The 26,184-nt window shown below is 40.3% G+C and overlaps 1 protein-coding gene across 2 annotated transcripts in view; it reads right to left on the bottom strand.

Annotated features, from left to right (window-relative positions):
• MRE11 (MRE11 homolog, double strand break repair nuclease) overlaps positions 1-26,184 on the bottom strand; it is a 1,653,959-nt gene that overhangs the window by 1,444,462 nt on the left and 183,313 nt on the right. For both annotated transcript variants that reach the window (XM_044072642.1, XM_044072643.1), the window contains exon 3: positions 7,565-7,697. In XM_044072642.1, coding sequence (XP_043928577.1) covers positions 7,565-7,697 — 133 coding nt within the window. The remainder of the gene's footprint in view (positions 1-7,564; positions 7,698-26,184) is intronic.

Genomic DNA, 26,184 nt, shown 5'->3' with positions numbered 1-26,184 from the left:
GTAACTGCACTTAACATCAGACTGGCAATTTACATAGCTTTAGCATGTCTCAACATGCTCAGCTGAAATCACTTCCCTCAACCAGGCCCTGTACAGAAGAAAAGAACTAAAAAGAGCCATGCCAAGGGAGGCCTGTACACAATCAAAACCAAAATGCAATCCCCATTAAGAACACGCAGACACTGGAACTAAAATCTTGCCTAGATTACACTCAAGTAACATCAATTATTATTTTACAGATGAAAACCGTGAAATTCAACTCAATGTTAATTTTCAGATGTAGAAACTACCTTGATTCAACGCCCATCTAAAGCAGACAATTTTAGATACACTTTTCTTTAAAGATCTTCAACAGATATTTTAGCATGTGAAGAACAGGAACAGGCCCTTATGGACTAGAAGGACCTTTTTTTTTGAGTTCCTGAAATGAGCTTCCTTACCCTTGCCTCATCAGGTTTTTAAACACAGAGGCAGAGCACTAGGCCTCTTCAGGGTAATCTGGTTTAACAGGAGCCCTCCAACCAAAAGACATTAGGAGGTAGAGCTAGGCAAAGTATATGTTATACATTTGCTTACAGGAGCAGTTTCTAGGAAACGGGGAATCAGGAAATCTGATGCAAAAAATCTTCTCCTGGAATCAGTCTCTGAAATGAGAAAGAGATTTCCTCAGGAGAAGATGGATACGAAGAATCCTAAATGACTCTGAATCAGAAGGAGGAAGCTACTCCCATTTTCATCCACAGAGGAGGAAAGAATAGTGAACATCACAAGGTTCTCTCAAGGAAGGTAAGGAGACACTGTTCTTGCTTCCTCAGGAGAAGGTTAAAGGACCCTAATCATCTGCCTCTGCTATCAAATAGGACCTCTAATCCAGGCCTAATTCCTTGAAGTGCTAGTAACAACTTCCCACTGAAGCTAAACTTGGCCCTGAAGTCTCAAAGAAGTTTTGGCTACAGAAAGGAGTTACCTCTCAAAAGAAGAATAAAGAGGAGAAGGAGGGCCTACCTGAAAAGCCTTTTCAGCCTGAACGAGGCTCTGAGACTTGGGCTAAGCTGGCCAGAAGTTTGAGAAACAGAAGGAGAAACAAATGCCACTGAGACTCCAAACCTTAGAACAGTTAAAACCAGAACCGACACTGAGGAGAACAAGTTCCGGCGAGACCCCCTGCGGTTGCTCAACCTTTTCCTTTGCCACTAAAGCTTGGCACGCCGGAGCACTGCCCTTCCTCGTCAACACTCTCCCGGCACTAAATACACTAAATGCAACCCCAAACACTAAGCGAGACAGTCTAACCTTCTCTTAAGCACAAGAGCTTTAAATCTAAACTGGGCGGCATCCAACAACGTCGTTAGGGCATCCTAAACAAAATTTTATACACAAACATCAGTAATCCCCAACAAATACAGTGTTTCTACATAAAATTGTTTATTCACTTTTTCCTGAAAGAAAATTAAATACTGAGGCAAGAAAAAACAGCCAAAGGTATAGCGGGGTACTTAGCCAACTTTTGAATTCGGTCCCAAACCTAAGAAAATACAGTTAAATGCTTTTTTCATAACTAGGCAAATAAACAACTGAAGAAAAACAAAATGTTCGGAAAAAGGCTGAGGGATAGGCGCCAGTTCTTCTTGAAACTGAAGCTGATTCAAAACGCCAGTCTATTCGGGCCACTGGACGCATTTCTACCCAATATTAGGGCCGATAAGCAATGGACTGCAGAAATTCTTGGAGGGAAATTTTAAACAAACTTTTCTGTTCCCACCATATTTTATTTGGGAAAGACTAGAGACACAAACTGACTGTGGTGGATTTAGGCTGATCACAGGGGTGCGCGCCTCTCCCTAACATAGCAAAGCTGGTACTGGTACTGTAGAGCTGATGCTGGAGATCTTGTTCCAGCAATTCAGGAGTGAGAACATAACACAGTGTTCAAAGACTCTGAAGGTATTTTTTTTTCCTAAGCAAGGCTTAAATAAATCCCATCAAAGCTGTACAACTGTCCATATTTTCACAGAATGTCCAGATTTTTGCCTCATATTTTTGGTCTGGTTCTCATAAAATTGTGTTTTTCTAACAAATCCCTGGCAAATCACTGACGACCGACATCAGAAAATAATGGCAGACATTTGAGCTTTAGGCTTCATATCCCAAGTTCAGAAAATTCATACTAATGCAAAACTTGTTCTATCAACTTTCTAAGTTTTTAAAAGCAATACCTAAAAGGCGTCCCTATTTTTGGGTTTTTGTCCCACATTATTTGTGACTGTGTCCAAATTTCTTCATCAAGTCTAGTCTAAGAGACTGCGAGGTATGGATGTATGTGTGTCATACCTCAAGTCTGTACAGATTTTCACAGAATGTCCAGATTTTTGCCTTATATTTTTGGTTTCTTCCTCATAGAAATCATATTTTTTATTTGACAAATCACTGGGATGATTAAAGTTGATAAAGCTAAATAATGACATGCATTTGAGTTTCAGACTTCATATCCAATGCATTTAACAGAAATTCTGTTATTCTAACAACTTTCCAAGTTTATAAGAGCAATATTTAAAATGTGCCCCTAGTTTTGGGCCTTTGTCCCCCCCATTATGACAAACTTTGTACAGATTTATTGAGCTAAGAGGTTGAGAGGTATGGTGTGTGTGTGTGTGTGTGTGTGTGTGTGTGTGTGTGTGTGTGTGTGTGTGTGTGTGTGTGTGCGTGTGTGCGTGCGTGTGTGCGTGTGTGTGTGCGTGTGTGTGTGTGCGTGTGTGTATGTGTATGTGTGTGTATGTATGTATACCCCTCAACTGTCCAGATTTTTGCCCCATATTATTGTCTGTTCCTCATAAAAGGATTGAAGTTGCTAAATAATGACAATCATTTGAGTTTTAGATTTTATATCCTTAGAAAAACACACAACACAAATCCTGTTATTCTAGCAATTTTCTAAGTTTGTGAGAGCTGCTTCTTCTTCTTTCAGCTGTTCCCATTAGGGGTCGCCGCAGTGGGTCATCTGTTTCCATTTCTTCCTGTTCTCTGCATCTTGCTCTGTCACAACAAATGCCTGCATGTCCTCTTTCACCACATCCATAAACCTTATCTTAGGCCTTCCTCTTTTCCTCTGACCTGTCAGCTCCATCCTTAGCAGCCTTTTCCCAATATACCCAGAATCCCTCCTCAGCACATGTCCAAACCAACGCAATCTCGCTTCTCTGTCTTTGTCTTCAAACCGTCCAACCTGAGCTGACCCTCTAATATACAGATTCCAAATCCTGTCCATCCTCATCACACCCAATGCAAATCTTAACATCTTTAACTCTGCCACCTCCAGCTCTGACTCATGCCTTTTTGTCTACGTTCATGACAGCAATATGTATAATCTGTCCCTATTTATTTTAGGCTTTGTCCAGGTTTCTTGCAGCAAGAGGTTGAGTTGTGTCTATGAGAGAGTGAAATGCCCTAGTTAGAGTTAGCAGGTGGTTAGTAATTTGCTTTGGCTCAAACCCTGTACCTTAGCTACAGGAAACAGGAGCCTGAATCCTCTCTACCCAACTACCAAGCTGCATTTTTCAAGTTAGTTTCAAGTGCATTTCAAGGAATTGTGAGCTTCAAGGGAAGATAATTTACTGCTGCTCATGCTAAGTCTGTTTACAGTGCACAACTGTTTTGTTTAGCAAATGGTATCACTAGTGTGGTTTAGAATTTTAAAGCAGTGTTAGTAGCACAACAGGCAGCATAGTTGCATTTTGATGCAGAAGGCTATGGGTTCTATTCCCACAGCATGTAGATGGACTGCTGATACTGTGTTTTATTTTAAGGGGGTGGAGTGCTGCAGTCATGAGTATGTCCTCATTTGGATGAGATGCCTAGTAACAATGAACCTGTTTTCAGTTTGCCATTAATTTCCTGGCCTATTGCAATATTACCTGCTTACCATTTTTTAATGTAACACAGGCAATTAATTCTTCAAGGGCAGAAGGCACTGAATTTGTAGATAAAACACTGAAATATATAAAGTTGTTGAAGTGTATTTTGTTACAACATACAATGTTCTGACTGAACATATAATTAAAGAAGTAAAGCAACACTGGCCTATGTTACTTAGGGATAAAAATTTAGTGAGCCTATTACAGGATTATGTAAACATTTCCTATAAGAGTGGTAGAAATTTGGCTGATATGCTGGTAAATAATTATATTTTACCACCAGAGACCACTTTAAGTAGTGCTATTTCTCTAAACATGGGCACTGCTGCTTCTAATAAAATGTTCCATTTGTAAATATATAGTAACATTTTTTTCTTGCCATTAATGGTACTAGGTTTTATTTAAATGGGAGTTATACATGTAATGCTGAAGAGGAGATATATGCATTAAAATGCACTTGTGGTTTATTTTATATTGGGGAGACAGGTTTGTCTTTTAAAATAAGTTTTCAAGAACATATTAGAGATATCAAAAATAAAAAATTAGATAGCCCTTTGGGAGCACATTTTGTAGATTTCCAAGATGCTAAGCCGGCTTGTTTTAAAGGGATGTGTGCTAGAAAAAGCCAATTTATTTGTAGGTGAATGTGTTGATATTAAGACTAAATTATTACAAAAGGAAACTTTATTTTAAATATATAATACTTTGGAGCCATTTGGTCTTAACAAAGAGTGCAACTAAAAATATGTTATTTAATTGATTGATTGTTTAATTGGGGTAAATTTAGTATTTAAATGACCGTATGGCATGTGTTTTTTTAATCTTAGAAGGTCTTTGGCTGAGGTGCCAAGTCTTTTTAATAAAGTGTGTGTTCATAGCATGGTCTAGTTGTTATTTTATAAAGTTGTTTGCTAGCAGCAACCTTTTCATTAGTTACAGACCTCTTTAATGTGCAATGGTGGTGCTGCTGTAGTGTTGTCGCCTCACAGTAAGACGCTGTCTGGTTCGATTCTCAGCTAGAGCGTCTTCTGCGTGGAGACATGCGTGAATGGGCGTACCTTTGTTGAAGGTTGTGCATCAGGCCTGGCAAGCCAGTACGTATAAATCAACTGCCAATCATTAGCGGACCGGAGTTCCACTGTGGCGACCCCTAACCGGGAAAAGCCGAAAGACACAAACAAACAAACAAACAGACCTCTTTAATGTGGAATTATTCACATGACTTTTTCTTCTGGAAAGATTGTGCATATTGACTGATACTGGTGAATTGTAATGACAGACGTTTGAGCATCCTTTTACGGTTGAAATATTCTGAACTGGGCAGTTCTGTCATTACTGGTTCACATGTTTTGTTTCATTACTTTCTGGAAAAATGTTCCAAACTATAAATTTAAAACGTGCTCTAACAAGTAGTGTTGTATTATACAAAGGATATAATTTAATACAATTGCGAAGATCAAACAAAGAGCTTTTGCATGGTCCGAAAAATGTGTGCAAGGGACTTATGATATGAAAACAGCTCAAAGGTTGATGGTTAGTTAATTAGGTTTTTAATTCATAACTAAGCATGTGATTTCAGGATTAGGTTCAGAGGAGGTATGCTAGCAATTTGAAGCTTCTTACTTTTATTGTCCTGTTGAAATTTACTTTCATACCAGCCAGAACTGTTAGTATAGCTTTCAGTACAGCCCAGGTGATCAGAGTTCAGTTATTGACCCTGGTTCCTGATTATGTATTTTCAATACAACTTAGCAATATTAACAGAAATATTTAAGAAAACCAATGACATTTAATATTTGGAAGTGTCTTAATGCACTATTCATTCTAGAAACTAACTCAAGAGCATGTTTAGCTCATCTGACAGTTTTAGAAGCTGGAGTCTGTTTAATGTGTAATCCTTTAAAAATAAAACTAATTTATAATTCAAATGTTGCTTTATTTATATCAAGTCTAAAAACACAATCCTAAATATAGGGATACACCAAAATACTTCCTTTATAAAAAAAGGTATTCTCCAGCTTGCAAAGGTTCAGAACAACTGATACAGAGGATGCGACTAGTTACTGTTCATAACTAAATTATGAATCAAAGTGAGTTTCTTGGAATTCAATTTGGTAACACATAAAAGTGAAGTTGTGATAATGGACATGATCAGAATTCTTTGCAACACAAAGGGAGTTTCATCTACCCTGACATATTACCACTTAAACTATGGCAGTGTAAGCTGTTGAACAGCTTTAAAAGTTGTACTACACCTCATGCTGACAAGGTGGACAGGAAAGAAGTAAAGTGCACCTCTAATCATTCTACCATTTGAGAAACTTTGCTCTGCCGCACTTCTATTTTTAGCTGTCTCTTGCTTAGTACAGCAAAGTGCATTACATCTTCTAAGGCTGTTATATTATATTAACTGCTTCTGTATCACTCCACAACAACTTTTAATAGATGGTATAACACATACATATGAAACAAATATGTAAGAGTTACTGCAAAAAGTCAATTACTTTTTGCCACTCTAAGTGAATGGATCTGTGATTTGAGAGAACTGACTAGAATATTGTAACCTCATTAGTTGTGGCCTCACAGTGCATTATGGGCAACAATTAACTTTATAAGAAAAGTAGATCATGTTAGCATTTCTGCACTCAAGACAGCATTCAGGGTTAGCAAAAAATAAAGTTAGTAAAAACTAGTTATTGTGCTGCTGCATGTCTGGATTATGTAAATGTTCATGGAAAGATACATATGTGTGTATTTTTTAAGTTTTTGCTGATAGTGACTTTTTAAGGCAAACATTTCCATGCATGCCACCTGCCACCCAAGCTTCCCACAGCCCATTACTAAATTTTTCATAATGCGCATCCAGAACAGCAGGAGGACAAACTACCGATTATAGCTTTACATATGAAGATTATATAATAATCAGGCTTTACATAAGAAGAATATATAACAAAAGTGAAAGCTTAAACTTACAACAGCAGACTTTAATTCTTGACAGTAGACTGTGCTGTTTTACTTTAATTTAATTTACTGTTTCATGACTGTGATGGTGGACTTGATCTGGAAGTACATTTTCAACTATGACCAACAGCAAAGCCAAGTAAAGAAAGAAATACATACACTGTAGAAGAAGAAATTTTACAAGAAAATAAAGTCAGTACAAAGAGAGTTAAATTGAAGCTCACAATAAATAAATTGGAACCGTGTAACCTCAAGTTCTTTCACTACTCAACTTTGTTTAGAGAATTTAAACTTTAACAAAGTAGCTCCTTCTTAGCATGGCAACTAATATATTCACATCTTCTTTTACCCTAGAATTCACATCAAAGAGACGTTTTTAATCCTTTTTTTAATTAAAAAAAAAAATGGTCTATCAGAGATGTAGCTTTTTTCTTTCAAATTCTTGGTTTCTTTGTCAGCTTTAAACCCCCCTAGTGAAATCTACAGAACAGATACTGACTATCAAAAGGTAAGACGAGCCATCTGCTAATAATTATTAAAGAACAAAGCCAGAGAACAAAGACCTACACTTAGAAGCCATACAAAAAAGTATCACATTGGTAACAGAGTACCAAAGTGCATTAATTAAAGGACAAGTGGGCATTATTAATTAAAGCTCTATGTGAGTCTTGTCAAAGAGCATGGATTCTTACTTTTTTCTCTTCAGCAATCTTCAAAATCTCTTTGAATGTTACAAACGTGTCATTTCCACGTATGGCATCCTTCTCCATGTAACCAAGGTGAATGTCCGTGGTGATTAGGATTTTGAAAGTGTTATCATCATCACTGCAGCAATAAAGCAATGTGTTAATCCTGCACATAGAAAACTAGTAAATAACATTTCTGCTAAAAAAAGCTGCTAACTCCAATGCATTTCCAAACATTCTGAATTTACAAATCCGTTTTAAAGTTTGAACATCAAGTATATTACAGTCCAAGTTGTTTTAGAACATGCTCTTTTGTTTTGCCTCTTAATGCACACAAATTCTAACTAAAGCTGCCTCATTTTCATGAAAACTGCTATAACCACCTCTTCCTCCAATGAATACTAATGTTCACCCCCCATAAGGTGCTGCCACCAACTCCTCTGACCTACAACACTGAGTATCATTTGCTCAGCTTTCTTTAGCTTTTGTATTCAATGTGTACTCCAAAATAAAAAGAATTATAATATTGTACACCACCCACAGAATGCCAAGTTTCAACAGCAACCAAGGAGTAAGGAATGCTTAAATCTTATGATCTATAAGTGGGTAGTCAATCTGAATGGTCAGCAAACAGGCTTGAAGAAAACTGAACTACACAGAATGGGCAGTATTATGAAAACCTAATAAGTTAATCTGCTCTTTTAACAGCTGCAGATACCAAATGTGCAATACTGCATAAAGACAAATAAAACTGAAACACCCTAAGAAAAAGATATGCTGTAACCCACACCAGAGCAAATAAGAACAGAAACAGTGGGATTCTATGTACACTCCTGAAAGAATAGAAAAGTACAGTTGTGTACACTTACCATAAATGTAGATGTTCGAGTGTATTCACTGTTGCAGTCATTACATTTGGGTAATCTGCTGGTAGGTTGCCCTCAGTCAGCCTGAATTCCAAAGTCTTGGGTCCTCTGTCGGTTGCTGTCTCCTCTTCCATGACGTCAGGTTGTCAGGGGTATAAAACATGCAGCTGACGCCATTTTCTTTAGTTTTTCTTGCCCCCGATGTCAGGCGCCCCCAAAAAGGTAGCAAAAAAAAATATATATATATATATATATATATATATATATATATATATATATACACATGTGTGTGTGTGTGTGTGTGTGTATACATGCAGCAATATAAACTTTACCTTCATCTACAAGCAAATACACCACATAGGTTGTAGAAGATAGAGAAGGAAAGATAAACTCCAGAATGACAGGGGGATGGCGGGATGGTAACCTGGACTGCAACAGTGAATATATTCGAACATCTACATTTATGGTAAGTGTACACAACTGTACAATGTTCTTCGAGTTTCACTGTTGCAGTCATTACATTTGGGTAGAATCCCAAAGCTATGGTTGGGAGGCTGGAGCTAAACAGCATTAGGAGCGGCTATAATGCCCTGCAGAACTGCAGTGGCAAAGCCTGCCCTGGATTTAGAGTAGAGAGGCAAATATTAATGCTTTGTAAAGGTGTGAACAGAACTCCAAGTAGCAGCCTCTAGAATGTCTTTGGTTGGTACTCCCCTTAGAAAGGCTGCTGAAGTCGCTGCAGCTCTGGTGAAATGAGACCTGCCCTTGGGTACAGGTTTGCCATGGTTTAAGTAGCAGAAACGGATGCAGTAGCTTATCCACTTTGAAATTGCCTGCTTTGACATAGCCTTGCCTTCTGATCCTGCAGCATATGTCACTAGTAATTGCTGAGTTTTTCTTAGAGCTTTAGTCCTGCTTAAGGAGAATCTTAGCTGTCTGTGTATGAATGCAGAATTCTCTTCCCCTTGTTCTGCGGATTTGGATAAAAGGTTGGCAGATGAATTGTTTGGTTAAGAGACACACTGGAAACCACCTTAGGCATAAAAGTAGGATTTGTCCTCAGAGATGCACTGTCTGGGTGAAATATAATAAAAGGCTCTACAGCCATGAGGGCCTGTAGCTCTGAAACTCTTCTTGATGAAGTAATTGCTAGTAGCAGAGCTGTTTTCCATGATAAGAACTTTATATCAGCGGTAGCAGCTGGTTCAAATGGAGGCACGGTGAGCTTTTCCAACGCATAATTGAGGTCCCATGCAGGCAGTGGAGCTCTTATTTTTGGCTCCTCTAAGATACTGCTTTAGTAAAGGATGAGAAAAGAATGGTGGCTCTGTATTGTAATGAGCCGAAATGGCAGAGGCATGGATTTTAATTGATGAGAAAGATAGGCCTTTGTCAAGCATCTCAGTTAAGTATTGCAAAATCAGAGGAATATTTGGTTCTGCTGTATCAGTTCCTTGTGCTTGATTCCAAGGACAGAATCTCTTCCATTTGTCAGCATAAGATTTTCTAGTACTAGGCCTTCTGGCTTCCAAAATGACATCCATCACAGCTTTACTGAGAGGAGCTGTTTGTATGACTACATAAATCAGCCATGCTGCCAGGTTCAGAGTCTGTAGTTGATTGTGCAGGATCCGATTGTTTTGCTGGGACAGTAGTTGTGATCTATGAGGCAAGGTCCAAGCTGGGTATTGAGACAAGTTCCTTAGGATTGGGTACCAGTATTGGCGAGGCCAGACCAGGGCAATTAGTATCATCTTTGGTTTCTCTTGTCTGACTTTTAGGAGGACCTTGGGGAGAAGAGGCAGAGGTGGAAAGGCGTAAACTGATAGGTTTTTCCAACTGAAGGATAGGGCGTCCACTTTCCATGCTTGTCTGTGATAAGTCCATGTGCAGAATTTTTTCAACTGATAATTTTGAGGACAGGCAAACAGATCTATGTCTGGGCTCCCCCCATTTCTCTGTTATCATGCTGAAGACTTGTGGATTTAGTTTCCACTCATGAGGATCCATAAGGTTTCTGCTTAAATTGTTTGCCAGAGTGCTTTGTTTTCCTGGCAGAATTGAGCTTGAAGATGTATTTGGTAAGTCAAAGCTGTGTCCCACAGTGCCATGGCTAATCGGCATAGGGGGTATGAGTGTGTGCCCCCTTGCTTATTTATATACCACATGACTGTGGTGTTGTCTGTCTTTATCGGTAGTTGTCCTAGATGAAGTGAGTCCTTGAAGGCTGTTAGGGCATTTTGAACAGCTAGCATCTCTTTCTGGTTGATATGTAGATGCATTTGTTTTGGTGACCATATGCCTTGAATGCATCTTCCTGCCATGTGGCCCCCCACGCATAATCTGATGCATCTGTTGTTATGGTTTGGCTGGCAGGGGGTAGAGTGAATGGCCGTCCCATGTTTTGGTGACATGCCTTTGCCCACCATAGAAACTACTGTTGCAGGCAGGGAATGAGAGGAATCACTGTTTCAGACTGTGAGAATGTTGACTCCACAAACTTTTTAGGTACCACTGAAGCATCCTCATATGCAGTCTTGCATATGGAATCAGTAGGATGCAGGATGCCATGAAGCCCAGAGCCTGCAGAATTCGTCTTGGAAAAGACTGGGGTTTTTTTGCCATCAAGTTTGAAGTAAGTAGTCAGTTGCCTTTGCTTGTCTGGCGTGAGGTAAGCCATCTGGGCAGTTGTATTCAAGCTTGCACACAGGAATGTTATCTTTTGAAAGGGTACCAGTTGTGATTTATTTTCGTTTATTGTGTACCCTAGGCATGTTAGAAGCCTTTTCACAAATGCCAGGTGTCGAAGAAGAGTGTCCTTGTTCTCTGCTGGAATGAGACAGTCGTCCAAGTAAGGATATATTTGTATAATTTTTGTCTGCAAAATGCAATTACTGGTGCCAGGCACTTTGTAAAGACCTTGAGCGCAGTAGATAAGACAAAGGGCAGTGCAGAGAATTGGTAATGTATTAAGCCAGCCTTGAATCTGAGGTATCGTCTGCACGACTGTCTTATTGGGACATGCAGGTATGCCTCTTTTAGGTCTAAAGTCACCAGCCAGGCATTCTTGCCCAGCATGGGCAGAAGCTGCTGCAAAGTCAGCATTTTGAATTTTGGAATGTCCAGGAATGTGTTCAAAATCGATACATCCAGTATTGGCCGCCAGGCCTTGTCCTTTCTGGGTACCAAGAACAGTCTTGAGTAAAAACCTTGTCCCTTTTCCTGTTCTGGTACTGTCCGAATGGCCTCCATATCCATGAGGGACGTAACCTGTTTCTGTGCCTCTGCCCATTGATTTTTTGGCAGATCTGGCCAACCATTTGCTATTAGCAGAGTGTGGAAATGGAATTTGTATCCCTGTGATACGATGTTTAGTACCCACTTGTCCTGGGTTATTAACTGCCAATTTTGAGCAAAAAGTGCTAATTTTCCCCCTATGGGTGCCACAAAAGATAAGTGCTTGGTGCAGGCAGAGGGAAGTAATTGGGATTGCTTTCTGTAGGTTTGCACTTTATCTCCTACAGATTTGGAGGTGGAAGCGCCCCATTGCTTTGACCTGTATGAATCTTGCGCATGGTATCTGGAACCCTTAGGGCATCTGGATTTGCCCCTTTGAGCTCTGTCTGACACAGGAAAGGAGCAATTTTATGTAGGCCAGTGTCTACTGAATCTTGGTGGTTGCATTTGTAAGAAGTCTTTAACGTTTGCATAGACTTAGCTTTGTCTTCCATTCTCTTTAAAACCTCTTCTGCCTTACTACCAAACAGAGAATCATGCTGTAAAGGTGCATCTAGCAATTTAGCTTTAACATGATCAGGCAAATTTTGTTCCTTTAACCAGGCATGCCTCCTAATCACCAATCCAGTAACTGCGGCCCTGCAAGAGGCCTCTAAGGAATCAAAACCACATTGCAAAGTATGCTTTCCAACTTGTTCAGCTACATGCAATAATTCCTGCAATTCTTTATTTTCTGCACATTCTGAAATCAACATAATTTTCTGTTTCAGCAATCCCATATAACATGTTGTTGGTACATAAGCATATGAAATTGACAGTTTAAGGCCCTGATTGCCAAGCTTGCAGATGTATAAACCTTTTTTCCCCATCTGTCCAGTGCCCTTGAATCGCTGTCAGAGGGGGTATGATTTTTTGCTGTTGAGGCCTTAACTCTCTTTGGACCCTGTGAAATAGTTTCAGGATCAGCAGCAGGGTTTCTAAATAAAAATGTATGTGAGTCAGAGACCCTGTAATATCTGTCAGGTTACTGGGAGCCGGAGTTAAGGAGTCAGGGGACAAGCTTGACTCTGAAAACACATCATCCACAATGTCTAAAATGGGGGAATGGCTAAAGGCCTGTGCTGAGGGAGAAGGAGGAAATCCCTGAGCCTCTTCTTTCATTCTGAGAAGTCTTGACTCTCCCAGTGAAAATGCTCCCTCAAAGTATGCAAGGTTTCTCCAAATAAATAATCCTCAGGAGGAGATGTAGATGGAATGGACTCCTCAGCATCAGAATCCTCATAGGGAGGCATAGATAATTCCTGATCAGAAGAGGAAAATCAGAAGAAATAGAAACCTGATCTGAAGATTCATAATCAGTGTCTTGCCTAGGCCTCTTATCAGGAGGGGGATGAGTACCCCTGATCAAGGTAATAAGGTCTTCAGCCATTTTGATCATCTGTTTTCTAGGCATAGAGGCCTGTGCATGTGGCTCAAGTGTCGGTTTTTTTAGTTTTTAAAGTTGCTGTAGTCTTTGGTTTTGCAGCTTTCGTCGGTTTGATATATAAATGTTGAGGTCTGAATACACCCTCAGAAGCCGGTGCCTGCTCAGCGGCTCCGGACCCATCCGAGGGAGATACATCCATCGGTCCAATACCTTGAGTATCTTGCGGCATGCCGGAGTCCACATGGGTGTCAGTAGAGGCCTGCGACTCTAAGGTAGCGGGTATCAGGGGCTGCAAAAGCGCCTCACTGAGTACCGGCAAACCGGCAACTGGCTTAGAAGCTTTGTCGTCGGTTTTGGATCTCGACTGCCTTTCTCTGTCCTTTTCTTTGCGTTTTTTATGTACTCCGGTAGTCGGATAATATCCAACGACATTTCTGGGTAGTTAAATCTGTTTCCAAAATACTTCGATGCAAAAATATACTGACGCTTAATAGTGCGTTGGTTAAATCTAGCACAAAACCGACAGCCAGGCACATTGTGATCAGGGCCTAGGCAAGGAATACAGTATAAATGGAAATCCTTATGAGGTATTTGCTTCCCACAAGTAATACAATTATTAATTTTTTCTGACATCGGTAAAAAGCAAGAAAAAAAGTTTCTCCAACAGGGTACTTAGCTTTAGTGAAGACTTCGGTTCTGAAACTCAAACTCGAATATTTCAGTAGTCGGCCGACCGGCACTTGCGAAATGATTCGGCTTCGGGCACTGCGCAGCAAGAAAGAATGAAGAAAATGGCATTGGCTGCATGTTCTATACCTGACGTCATGGAAGAAGAGACAGCAACTGACGCAGGACCCAAGACTTTGGAATTCAGGCCAACTGAGGGCAACCTGCCAGCAGATTACCCAAATGTAATGACTGCAACAGTGAAACATGAAGCACATCAGGCAGGGTGTAGATCATCTCAAGGAAGTAATATTAAGGAAAACAGCATTTTACAAGAACTGTACAAAAACAAGAGGAATTAAAGGCAGAAACAAAAATGGCTTACAAGTTATAAGAAGTACTTTTTACAAGACTGTTACAGGTTATCTGAAAAGCCTTCCTGGGAGGCTGTGCAGTCTAAAACAGTGGAATCCAGCAATGAATAAGACTTACATGGGCAAATATAATAAGGGCCTAGAAATACTTGGAAACAAGTCAAGAAGAAGCTACAGACCACTACAGATTGTCCATTAGGCAGACAAAAGGACACATCAGATGTTTCAAGAAAACATATGCACAGTCAATGCTTTTACACTTTTATTCAAATTAAGGTAAATCCCATATATGCACCATCATTAGTGAAATAAAGGGATGGAACCCAAACTCAAAAACACTGACAATCAGAGTTGTTGCGCCAGGCTATAAGAAAATCACAGCCAGTGTCAGCTTATCCATTCTGAGAGAGAGGATGGGGTTACTGCCAGTAGTGTGTTGTTACCCTACTGATAGGTACAATGTTGTGATTGCATGGTAGGCTGTTATAGAATTCGGCATAAAGGGGGGTTGGAACTAACTGCTGTGGTGATGCATTTCATGTCAGTAGCTCTGTCCAGTTAATACTGGCCAAAATAAATGCTTTTGAGGCTATGAGGATGGTGCATTACTACGATATCTTGATCTTTTTTCCATCCACCCCACCCTCACACACACAAGTATACACTCAAAAGATCTCCCTCTATTCCTTCTTGGGTGGGAATACTAGTCCAAAGGAGCAAATCAGAAAGGGATCGGAGAGAGATTATAGAAGAAGACTGGGGAGGGATGGGACACAGGCTAATGGCTGACACTCACAAGGAACAAATACGAAAAACAAAAAGTACACAAAATACATGCTGATATATATCCAATTCTAATTTCAGCTCAAGGTTAACATGCAACAAACAAGATGAAGCATTCCAATGCAATTTTATCTGACAGTATACAGTTAACATGACTATGAAATCAGCACACACTGTGAAAAGCCCCCATTCTGAACAAGGTCGCTACAAGGGAAATGCCATTTCATCAAAATACAATTAACCTTAGAAATGATTATATTAAAGCAAGAGAGAATGGGGGCAAAGTCCTCCTGCATGATAGGATGCATGATATATATCCAGGTTAGAGCATGATTTGAATTTCATGTCAAATTTACTTTCTCGAACTCATGCAGAATTCCAGTTGCCAATATTCACAAATGTAAATTGGAACAATCATGCTTTCATGATCACCATGCAAATCCATTTCATCTCCCAGTTATTCACAAATCCAAATTGGCTCATTAAATGCTGGATTGTATAAGATCAGGAATCTTTGGGCTCAATAACTACTGATTTGTCTACTGAAGATCATGAATCTTTATAAATTCTGGTCTTATACATTTCATATTTTTCCCTTCTGTAGGTACTGCCGTTCTTGATAATATGCTGCTCTTAATCTTTGCAGTACTGCAATCCTAGAACAGTAGAACAGCGACCACTTATGCAAATATCACTCAATGAAAAAAGCAGTATAAAGTGGTATTCACACAGTATGCTCTAATTTTTTTTTTGTAAAAGCAAACACACTCTATACCCCATGGAAAAGGGTTGTATGTCTGAAATCCCCTTTGCATTACAGCTGAATACAAGATTGCGGTATCTTGTTGGAAAGGGCATGTCCCCAAAAAGTGAATGCCTTTAATCAACAAGAGTTTCAGCCAAGTATACATTGCTACACACCTGGTAATAACAGCAGCGACAGGTACTTGTTTATTAATTCACTGATTTACCTTACTGCAAGTATACGTTATTGCACATCTGGTATTCACAAGAGTGGCATAAACCTGTTTACTAATAAATCATTGACTTACCTTGTGCCAAGTATATATTATTGCACATCTGGAATTAACAGTGGCAGGTACCTGTTTATTAATAATGTATTGATTTATCTTGGTAATTTCTATCACAGCTAAACAGAGGCCTGTGTTAATCCAGTGCACTTGTCCAGTTAACAGGAAATACCAGATTAGAAAACAAATCCTACTAATAAACATATTTTCATTTACCTCTACATCTCAAAGCAATCTTCAGAACGTGAGGTTTTATCCCTTTAAAAACCACTCACCTTCCTCATTCTACTCATGGTATTTTGTTTAACTGTACATGGTAGTACATGTCAGTGTTGTTAAAGTGACAATAGTAGTTAATTTAAGTACAGCTCGGCAGCAGGAGCTTTCCAAAGAATAATCTGGAGGATGCAGTGGCATCGTACTAACAAAGAAGATGTCAGCACTGACAGAGGTGGTTGCCCATCTCTGAGACAAGGTGATGGAAAAGAGGAACACTATTATTGCTATTCCTATCAGCAGTGCTTAAATTGCTCTGAAACAAATTAGTACTTTGACAGAAGTACCAATATTAAAAAATGAAAAGGATGCTGGTGTCAGCAATACAGATTCACAGAGGGAGGCAAGAAAAAAACAATGAATGACTGCAGTGTTATAGAACAACTAGTATAACCAGGAAAGATGTCCTGTGTGTGTGTGTGGGGGGTTGGGTATAATAACTAAAGTGTTTAAAGGTACAGAGAGTGTGATTCTCACCTATGAAGGGAAATTGGTTAGGGTTAAAATGGCCTGCAAAGGAAGCTTGCCTAACACTTACCTATAAGCTAAGACAATAGAAAATAATATAACCCATGTCTCAGATAGAGAGGGGCATTCAGTAATGCCCAAACTATCATACCCCCCCATAACTTCTAGAAACTTCTTAACTAACATAACCCATCCTAATATATGCCCATGATACATAGGGACATAACGGTGTTAGATTGCATGGCTAGATTTATAAAGGCCCTGGTGGTCATTAGACTAGTATATACTTATGAACATATGTCAGGTTGTATCTTAAATTAAACTGGAGATGAACAGTCAGTGGCCTTGGCACTGGAGAAAGCAGTACACTACTCCAATGAGCAATAATATGAACATGACAGTATTGAAAAGTCCAATAAGGAGTCGCAGGATTTTCACAGAATGTCCAGATTTTTGCCTCATATTTTTGGTCCATTTTTCATAAAACTGTGTTTTTCTGACAAATTCGTGGCAAATAATTAAAGACTGAAGTTAGAAAATAATGAAAGACGCTTGAGTTTTAGATTTCAAACCCTTCATAAAATTCATGCCAATGCAAAACCTGTTATTTTAGCAACTTTCTAAGTTTGTAAGAGCAATATTTAAAAATCTTCCCTATTTTTGGGGCTTTGTCCATCTTTTATTTATTTGTTTGTCCAGATTTCTTGAGAGGTATGCTGACAGCATATATCCACTGAAGGACATTCCTGTGAAGACATGTCAAAAAAGGCAGTAACAGATGAAGGAGTAAATGTGCCTAACCTCTACATTTCTGAGAAACTTTGTACTTTAGGTTTGCACCTACTAAGACATTCTTAGTGACAGATACACTCACTTTTGTCAGTTTACACTATAAGGTCAATGAAGTCTGTGGGTGCAACAGGGATCTGTTATTCAGCTATCTGGAAAAAATAAATGCATCTTAAGCCATAGGACATCAAGGTAAAACCCCTGGATCACAGCACTGGTCAAAGGGTATAATTTTCATTAGAAATAATTAGATTTTCCAAGGTGAACTTCAGTGGTTCCTATACCATAAGGTGGCACTAATCAGAGTACTGGCAAATAAAATCCCAGCACAGTAGTAAACCCAACACACGGTAAAAGGAAATTATCCAAATTTTCAAATACTGCACATGATGTTGAATCCTCTCTCCTTCCAACACACATTTTTTGAGAGCCAAAAAAAAAACATTAATTTAGTCAGTCATTCCACTTTAATTCCATTTTAATTCCAATAGGTTCATAGGTTGGTACTGGGCTATCTGCCCGAAGGCATATATTAGCCCAGCCACGTTGTTCACCGCTCCTTTAGTAGCTCCCTAGACCCTTGTACTAGCAGCTAGTAATGCTGTTGGTGGGATCCCCGGTGTGAACTTTGTTACCCATCCACTCATCAAGGTTCCTCTTGAAGAGTGATAGTGAGGGGCTCTGTCTTATGTAGACCGGTACCCTGTTCCATAGTAAGGGAAGTCTCTGCGAAGGGAATCTATCCCTCCAGCAAGTTCTATTCATTGTTGTGTTGAGGTTTATATCCCTAGAGCGTGTAGCTCAAGTAGATTTGGTTTTGCTAAGATGGAGCATGTTCAACAATTCTGGGTTGGACATGGCTCTGTATGTTAGACAGAGATCGCCTCTGAGAAAGCGGTATGCAACAGAGAACAGTCTTAGCTTTTTCAATCGTGCTGCATAGGGCAACTGTTTGAGGCCAGTAATCCTCTTGGTTAAGTACCTTTGTGGTCTCTCCAGCTGCTGGAGATGTCTAGCCAGGTACATTCCAATTGGTGCATTGTACTCAATAATGGGTCTGATGAGGGAAGAGTAGAGGGGCACCATTACATCCTTAGATCTTGATGCAAACCCTTTCATGATCAGATGGGTCACATAGAAGGATTTTCTAAACACTTTGGCAACATGGTTATCAAAGGAAAGCTGACTATCTACTTGGCTCCCTAGATCCCTTATTTCTTCTTCAGATTTCAGGGGATTACCTCCTATGTTGTAGTTTGCGGGTACTCTGTTTTTCCAAAGGGGATTACTACGCATTATTTTGCATTTAGCTTGAGACCATGGCTTTGACACCATGCATCAGTCTCATTTAGGCCCTTCTGGAGGATCTCCATGTCAGCTGGAGACTCTATTATAGCACCCAGTTTGCAGTTGTCCGCAAACTTAGTCAGCCACAGCCCTTCCGTGCTTGCCTGTACTTCTGAGAAGTATATGTCAAACAGGAGGGGCCCCAGGACAGAGCCCTGAGGCACACCACTCGTTACTGGTCTGGATTCGGACATAGATCCCGCTACTCTTACTTTATGGGATCTGTCTGAGAGCCAGTTTGCGATCCATCTTGTGACATAAGGATTTATGCCCAGGCTGGTGAGCTTATCAATAATACCTGAATGGGGAATGGTGTCAAATGCTTTAGCAAGGCCAAGGTAAGCCGTGTGTACCTCCTTTCCCTTATCTATAGCCTGAGTAACTGTCTCAAAGAAATCCACCAGGTTCAGGAGGCATGATCTGCCCTTGACGAAGCCGAACTGTGTGGGGATCCAGCGACTGGAGGTTCCCAATCACTCCATTTATGAGTTCCATAATGATTCGCTCCATAGCATTACAGATCAGACTGGTCAGGCTTATTGGTCGGTAGTTCCCAGGGTCAGTTGTGGCTCCACCCTTGTGTAGCGGGACCATCATTGCCGTGCGCCATTCTATGGGCACATATCCTGTGGAGAGGCTGAGACTGAACAGGGTATTAAGATGCGGGGTTAATTCCTTTTGGAGCTCGCGTATGACACAGCCTAGGACACCATCTGGTCCCATGGAGGCAGTGTTTTTAGCTTTAGATAGAGCCTTGTTAACCAACGTATCAGTAATAATTGGACTTACACAATCCCCTAGAATGGTAATACACCCTGTAGGTGGTGGTGGGGTGGGGGGTGATATGCACTGAACCTGTCAGCCAAGATGTTGGCAATGTCAGAAGGGTCAGTGTATTTTGTTCCATTTTGTAATAGCTCAGAACAGACCTGAGCGTTGCCATTTAGGTTTTTGACGTAGCCATAGAAGGCCTTATGGTTATCCTTGGCAACTTTCTTTTCAAAATTAGCTTTAGTTGACTTGATGAGGGCCCTCAATTTCTTACTAATGCTGATCAGGGATGATTTTTCTACTTGAGATTTGGCCTTTTTTTGTATAAGTCTCCTCCTTTTATTGTAAAGTTTGCTTATGGCTGGGGTCCACCAGACTGGTTTCTTCTTGCTTGAGGAAGGAGTCTTGGTTTTATTTGGGACAGCACGGTCCATGCAATCCTGAAGATGCATATAGAGTGCCTTGGTGTAGGATTCCACATCCTGGATATCATTATCCTTCTGCAAGGGAATAGTGAAGTTTTCCACTTCAGATGCAAGTAGTTTGCTTTGGAGAGGTTTTTGACTATGGTTTCTTTGACTGGGGGAAGGTGGAGGGGTGAGGATGTCCAGGGTTAACGGTTTGTGGTCGGATCTGACCAAGGAGGGGGTGATAACGGGTGTGGTACAATGGGCGCCCATATTTGTGATGATTAAATCCAATATGTTGTCCCCTCTAGTGGGGGAACATACTAGTTGTTCAAGGGCATTTGAATTTATAAATTCTATGAATCGCTGAGCATAGGAGTTGGAACATTGGCAGTTCACCCAGTCTATACCAGGGTATTTGAAATCACCCAAGATTATGGTATTGGGTAGGACCTTTATATTTTCCAGTGTCTCAAAGAATGCAAGAGTGAGCATCTTGGGACATGGTGGGCAATCTATAACCGGCTACGACTTGAAATGTGGTTTTGCCTGCTGATAGTTGCGCATGGATGATCTCTGGGGCATCATGCTGCCCTACTAACCTGGAGATATGGGTATCCTTGATGAATATGGATACACCTCCACCCTTTGTACTGCGATCTGGTAACTGAGGCCGGAAGGTATGATATGAATTGTAACCTGGCAGTGCTGGGGTGCTCTCTTGAGCCTTGAACCAGGTTTCTGTCGCTGCACAAACATCGATTTTCTCCATGCTGAGGAGAGCCTCGAGTGTGTGCATTTTGAGGTTGAGACTTCTGGCGTTGAGTAGCATTACCCATAGTTTTTGGTTACCTGTGCTGGTTATGGTGGTTGGTTTGTCCTTTGAGCCTTGCCTAAAAAAGGCACTATGGGGACGGCAAGAGCCTTGGCCAGTATTCGAAAACCTAGGGGTGACAGGTGCAACCCATCTCTGGCAAAACAGCGAGGCTTGTCTATCATGTCATCCCAGGCAGACAGACACTGGATCTCCTTAGAATGACATCAGAAGCTTAGCCAATTGTTGAAATTGATCATTTTGTCTTTGTACTGTGGTATCATTCTAGGTGAAGGCAGTATGCTACTCAAGGTCAGGGTCATACCAGCTTGGGCTACATGATCAGAGAGCTCCTCAAATGTCTCTTTTCATGTAGTCCAGGGAGGTACGTCTTAGATCATTCACACCAACATGTACAATGACAGCATCATACTTGTACTTCTTCTGGAGTGACCTAAGTGCCTGTGTTATGTGGCGGATCAGAGCACCATCCAGGCAGCTGACAGTAACCTTCTCCTTGTTCAGCCTGGCGAGTGGAACATCCGTGTGCCTTACTATAGAGTCTCCTATTACTAGCATGTTAGGTATGGTGTTTTGCCTTAAGGGCTGTTGTGAGGCACACTTCTGAGGTGAATTATGTGTTTTCTGGCTTGTGTTTGGGGGTGCAGGTTGCTTGCTTGTCTGCTTTGGAGGGCATTGTTTCTTTTTCAGATTGGTACCTAGTGCCTCCGAATATGTTTTTGTGTATTTATTTGTATGTTTTGCCGGTGCTTGTTTTGTAGATTCATGTGTGACAGGTGGTGTGATGCAAGTGTGTCCTTTATCCTCTTGACTGTCTGTTACAGTCGTGGGTTGAGAGCGCTTAGCCTCCAGTCTGGCTGTATACTCACTTTATTCCATTCAGGGTCATAGGAAACCTGCAGTTTATCCTGCTGATCAGAGGGGTTAAAGTACCAAACTAATGCTGATCAGAGCGCCAGATCATTTACAGAATCCTCACACATGCACACACACGTATGCCAAGGATACCTACGGGCAATTATGGAGGATCACCAAGTCACACAAGTGCATGCTTGAGGAAGTGGAAGGAAACTGTAGCATTCAACAAAACAAATAGTGGACTAAGAAAGGAAGGAAGTGCAGACTCCAAACAAAAGACAACCCACCTCAGAAATGAAGTGGAAACCAAGCACTGTAAGACATCAATGGCAAATGCATCACCTATGTGCCATCATAACACAAAAAAACAGTGATGGGAAAAATCAATGTCCCTGCTCCTAACTGAGCAAGATGTCTTATTATCTTTCTTGAAAGATACAATTCAAGGTGATCATCTATTTGTTGACTGACTAGTTTAACAAAAAATGAATGTGTCTTAAGGAAACCAACCAAATCCAGAAAATGCCCACTTAGATAATATGCAGCAGCTGACTACACTGCTTCAAATTCAAAGATTCTAAGACCATTAGCCATGAGTCAAACTGCAAAATATATTCTGAGTAGATATGGAGTCTTGAGAAATGCCCACTACTCACCTGGGGATAGGTCAACAAATCCAAAAGGTAGAAGGTGGACTTGGTACTTCACAGCTTTGTTACCCTGGCAGAGGTCTTTTTTGGAAGCCCTGGGATTAATTAATTAAATACATTTATGTAGGCAACGTACCCCAACACCAGATATTTTAGTGTGTCCACTGTTCCTGTTACAACTTGTAAAGATCTCTGCCACAGGTTGTCTGGTATCGAGCCTGACTTTTCGAAGGTGAGCGAGCTTCTCCCATAGCTAGACTGAAGTTGCCTTACCTCAAATGCCTTCAAGTATCTAGCATGTAAAGCGCCTGCCCACACCATTGTCCTCCTTCCAAGATGGGCAGAGCCATGCAAACACTCAATGCACAGGCACAAATCCATGTCATCCTCTTGCCCCTAGGGGCCATATACTGGGTAAAAATCAGGTTATATTGGCTAGGCCTTTTAAACCATTAGCCTAGTAATCTCCTATGAACCTATGCATTTCAGTCTGCTGAACAACATAATTTCCATGTCAGGATCTGCTTATTTTGGCTTACTGCAAGGGTGAAATACTGCTGCTCTTCTACATATACTGTTAATTTTCTGCTCATAGATACTAAAATACCTGCCTAAAAATACATTAACATACTTCTTACCTTTCCTCTCTAATACTATCCTCCACTCTAGCAACAATTTTAGTCAAAGTAAGCTAATATAATCGTACTATATTTAAAACTTGTTATACATGCTCATATACTACTGTATTACCTTGTGTACTATACTGTATTCATGTTCATCGTGAAAAGGGTGCCAAGCTGCTTAAATACACTATCCCAGTCAGCAAATGGAATTAAATAAAATAAGTAAAACAGTACTATAACACTGAACACTGGTGAACATTTACAAGTATGGTAACTTGCCTACACAGCTGCACTATATTGGTCGTGGTCACAGTTGCAGTTAAAACTTAAGTGGATGATTCCCCTAAGCATATCTAATCCAGATGGGTGACTGGCCAATACACCACATTAGTAATGGAATATGCCCTTCAGGATGGAAAAAGAAACCTCTCATCTTAGCTCTAGCTGTTAAATCAAGCATGCAATGCTTAGAAAACATACAGACTGAGAACCACGTTCCTGCTTCTAGAGTGTCCTGGATACTGACGCCTATCAAGGAGGCCATAGCAGTAACAATACTTCTTCTAGAATGGGATCTGACCTTCTCCTGTACAGTGGGAGACTTTTACAGCAGAAGTAGACACGTGCGAGCTACTCAGTTTTGTCACTGGTAATCCTTGCTTGTTTGGTTTGCTGAAATGCTTAGTTTTATCTAGGAAGTACCTCAATTATTTAGGCAAATCCAGTGAATGTTAAATCATTTCCCCTTTATTTTGGGGATTAGGGAGAAACAACAGTAGCTGGATATCAGTTTACAGTTAACAATCTATAGACATTTGGTATAAATGAGAAGTTGGTATGTAGGAAATAAGGATTGGAGGTAGACTATAATGAACATTTTCAAGTAAAGAAAATGTTCAACTTGCAAAGGCCTGCAATATATTTTTCCTTCTGTATGGGAGCAGGAGCTTTTTTATTGTTTGGTTTATGGGGAGTTACTTGATGGTAAAGTGCCTTTTACAAAATACGGACTTTGCCGTAACAGCTTCTAGAGTTGCTGCTTCTATTCTTGTGTGTGTGTGTGTGTGTGTGTGTGGGGGGGGCACACTGACTAAGATAAGTGCTGGATACACAGACATGATTTTCCTTTGGAAGGATCACTAAATACAGATGGCATATAATGTCCACAGTGAAAAATTCTGTTCAGCCTCCCTCTTGCTTTAATTTCCCTTCTCAGCTGAAGCGCTTGAATAGATGTATCTGCAAGCTTTGCACTGCTGTCATCAAGAAATGATGCTATGCAGGATTAGGAGTGCTAGTACACACAAATGTCTACCATGCGGCACAATTGCATTTAAATGATAACAAAATTCCTCTCTAAGATCAAGAGCTCTGGAGTCCTGTCTGAAGGATAAACTACTATAACCCAAAGACAATTCACTTTGAGGAAGTCATATTAACAGTCAGGAAAAAGGCAAAGAGTTTTTCCACCAGCAAAGTATGGTCTGGTCAAAGGCAGCTCTAGAACTTATTTAATTTTTCTGTGACAGTAAGCACATTGTCCAGCTGGCATCCACTTTAATTACATTCCTAAAAGTGATATTAAGGCTGTTAACCTTCAGTAAGGTCAGAATGGTACTCTTGGCATGCATGCCTTTCTTAAAATAGAAAGCAATGGGTACTCCAGTCATTTCTTCCCTACCTAGGTGATCCTCAAAATACCTCCAAAAGTGCAGTCCTCTGGTTTTTATTTTTTTTAATTAATTTATTTATTTGCTTTTGTTGACATGGAAAGTCCCCTGGGCTGAAATGAGCCCATTTTCAGTGGAGGCCCGGAGAGAAAAGCTCCATAATAGAATTCAAGATAATAAAACAAGAGTTTCCAAAGTGATAAACATATTTGTAACGTATATACATAAGTGGTGCAGAGATCACAGCTACAGATACATCCTCCTCATTATGAGAGGCTGTGTTACAGAAAGAAATACATGTGTTCCTCCATAAACTCAGGTACACCAGATTCTGTGCTTCTCTGCTCTTTAATGGCTAAACAGCAAAAAAGGAGAAACAAAAAGTAAACCCAAAATACTTCATTTTCAGTTTTCTTTCCAATAAGTTAAACCATCCTCTGTAGAAGGATACAAATATGTCTCCTCTTTGTTTTCCGAAGCAAATGTCATCACACAACAATTTCAGGGAACTAAGATGGATTCCTAGTTAGGCCAACATAGACAGTTGGCGCCGTTGATGACATGAAATAGTACGTCTGATAAATCTAACTAACATAGTACAACCAAAGCATATACAACAGAGAGACAGGAAAGGCTAAAGCAGGTAAAAGTGATGACCTGTTCTCAGAGGAACATTCAAAACTAATACCTAGGGTATATGAAAGGGGTCATGATTCCAGGCAGCAGAATGAAGTACAAAACTCAAATGTAGGAAACCACTGCTATCTGTCAGGGTCTACTGTCAGAAATACTGGAACTTGCTATAACTCGGCCCACTCCAGACAACAACTGCTGCACCCCATAAAAACAAGGTATAAAGAAATGATCTCCAAACTTTAGGCATAGTACACAATGCTTTGTAACTGGAAGACAAGTCTGAGGGGAGAGGTGGGACAAAGATTTCAGAGAAGCATAACCATCTAGCAGTCATGCAGTCTTGTGTGGTACAAGGCATAGCTTTTAATTGCAAGTGCCCCAGTACAAGGTAATTTTAAAATGACTTGTGTGCACGTGAAAGTGTGTTTGTTTGTGTGTGTGTAACTTGGAGCACGTGCCGGTGCATGTAGTTGATTCTGTAACATGAGATGAGGGTGTATCACTTCTAATATTTTTCAACCTTTGTTTAGTTTCTCAGCTTTTCTTAATGCTCTTATTTGACTGTATCCTTCTCACTATAGCCACACTTCTCTTGCTGTGCAAAAAGCATGGTAATTAAGTAAAATAAACATTCCTTTTTGATACTATAGCAGGACTTGCCTTCCATTCTCATATATTTTAGCCGAAAATTAGGTTTTCTACAAACTTCCTCCACATCTAGTATAGCGTTTTCATAAATGCTGAGCCTTGAAGGTGGACATAAGTACTGTGGTGGTACACAATGTAATAAGCAGAGGGTATTTAGCTAAGAAGCTTTTATTTGTTTCCCTGCATAAGCACTTTGTATTTTCCTGTGGTGGTACCTAAAGGTGAGCCATTAAACAAAGCAAAGATTACTACTAGTACTACTGCT

Source organism: Protopterus annectens, chromosome 5.part0 (assembly GCF_019279795.1).
Source record: "Protopterus annectens isolate FY-2018-M chromosome 5.part0, PAN1.0, whole genome shotgun sequence".
In the NCBI taxonomy this organism is placed as follows: Eukaryota; Metazoa; Chordata; order Ceratodontiformes; family Protopteridae; genus Protopterus; species Protopterus annectens.
The sequence above is the reverse complement of the archived record's forward strand: the minus strand, read 5'-3'. Positions and strand labels throughout refer to the sequence as shown.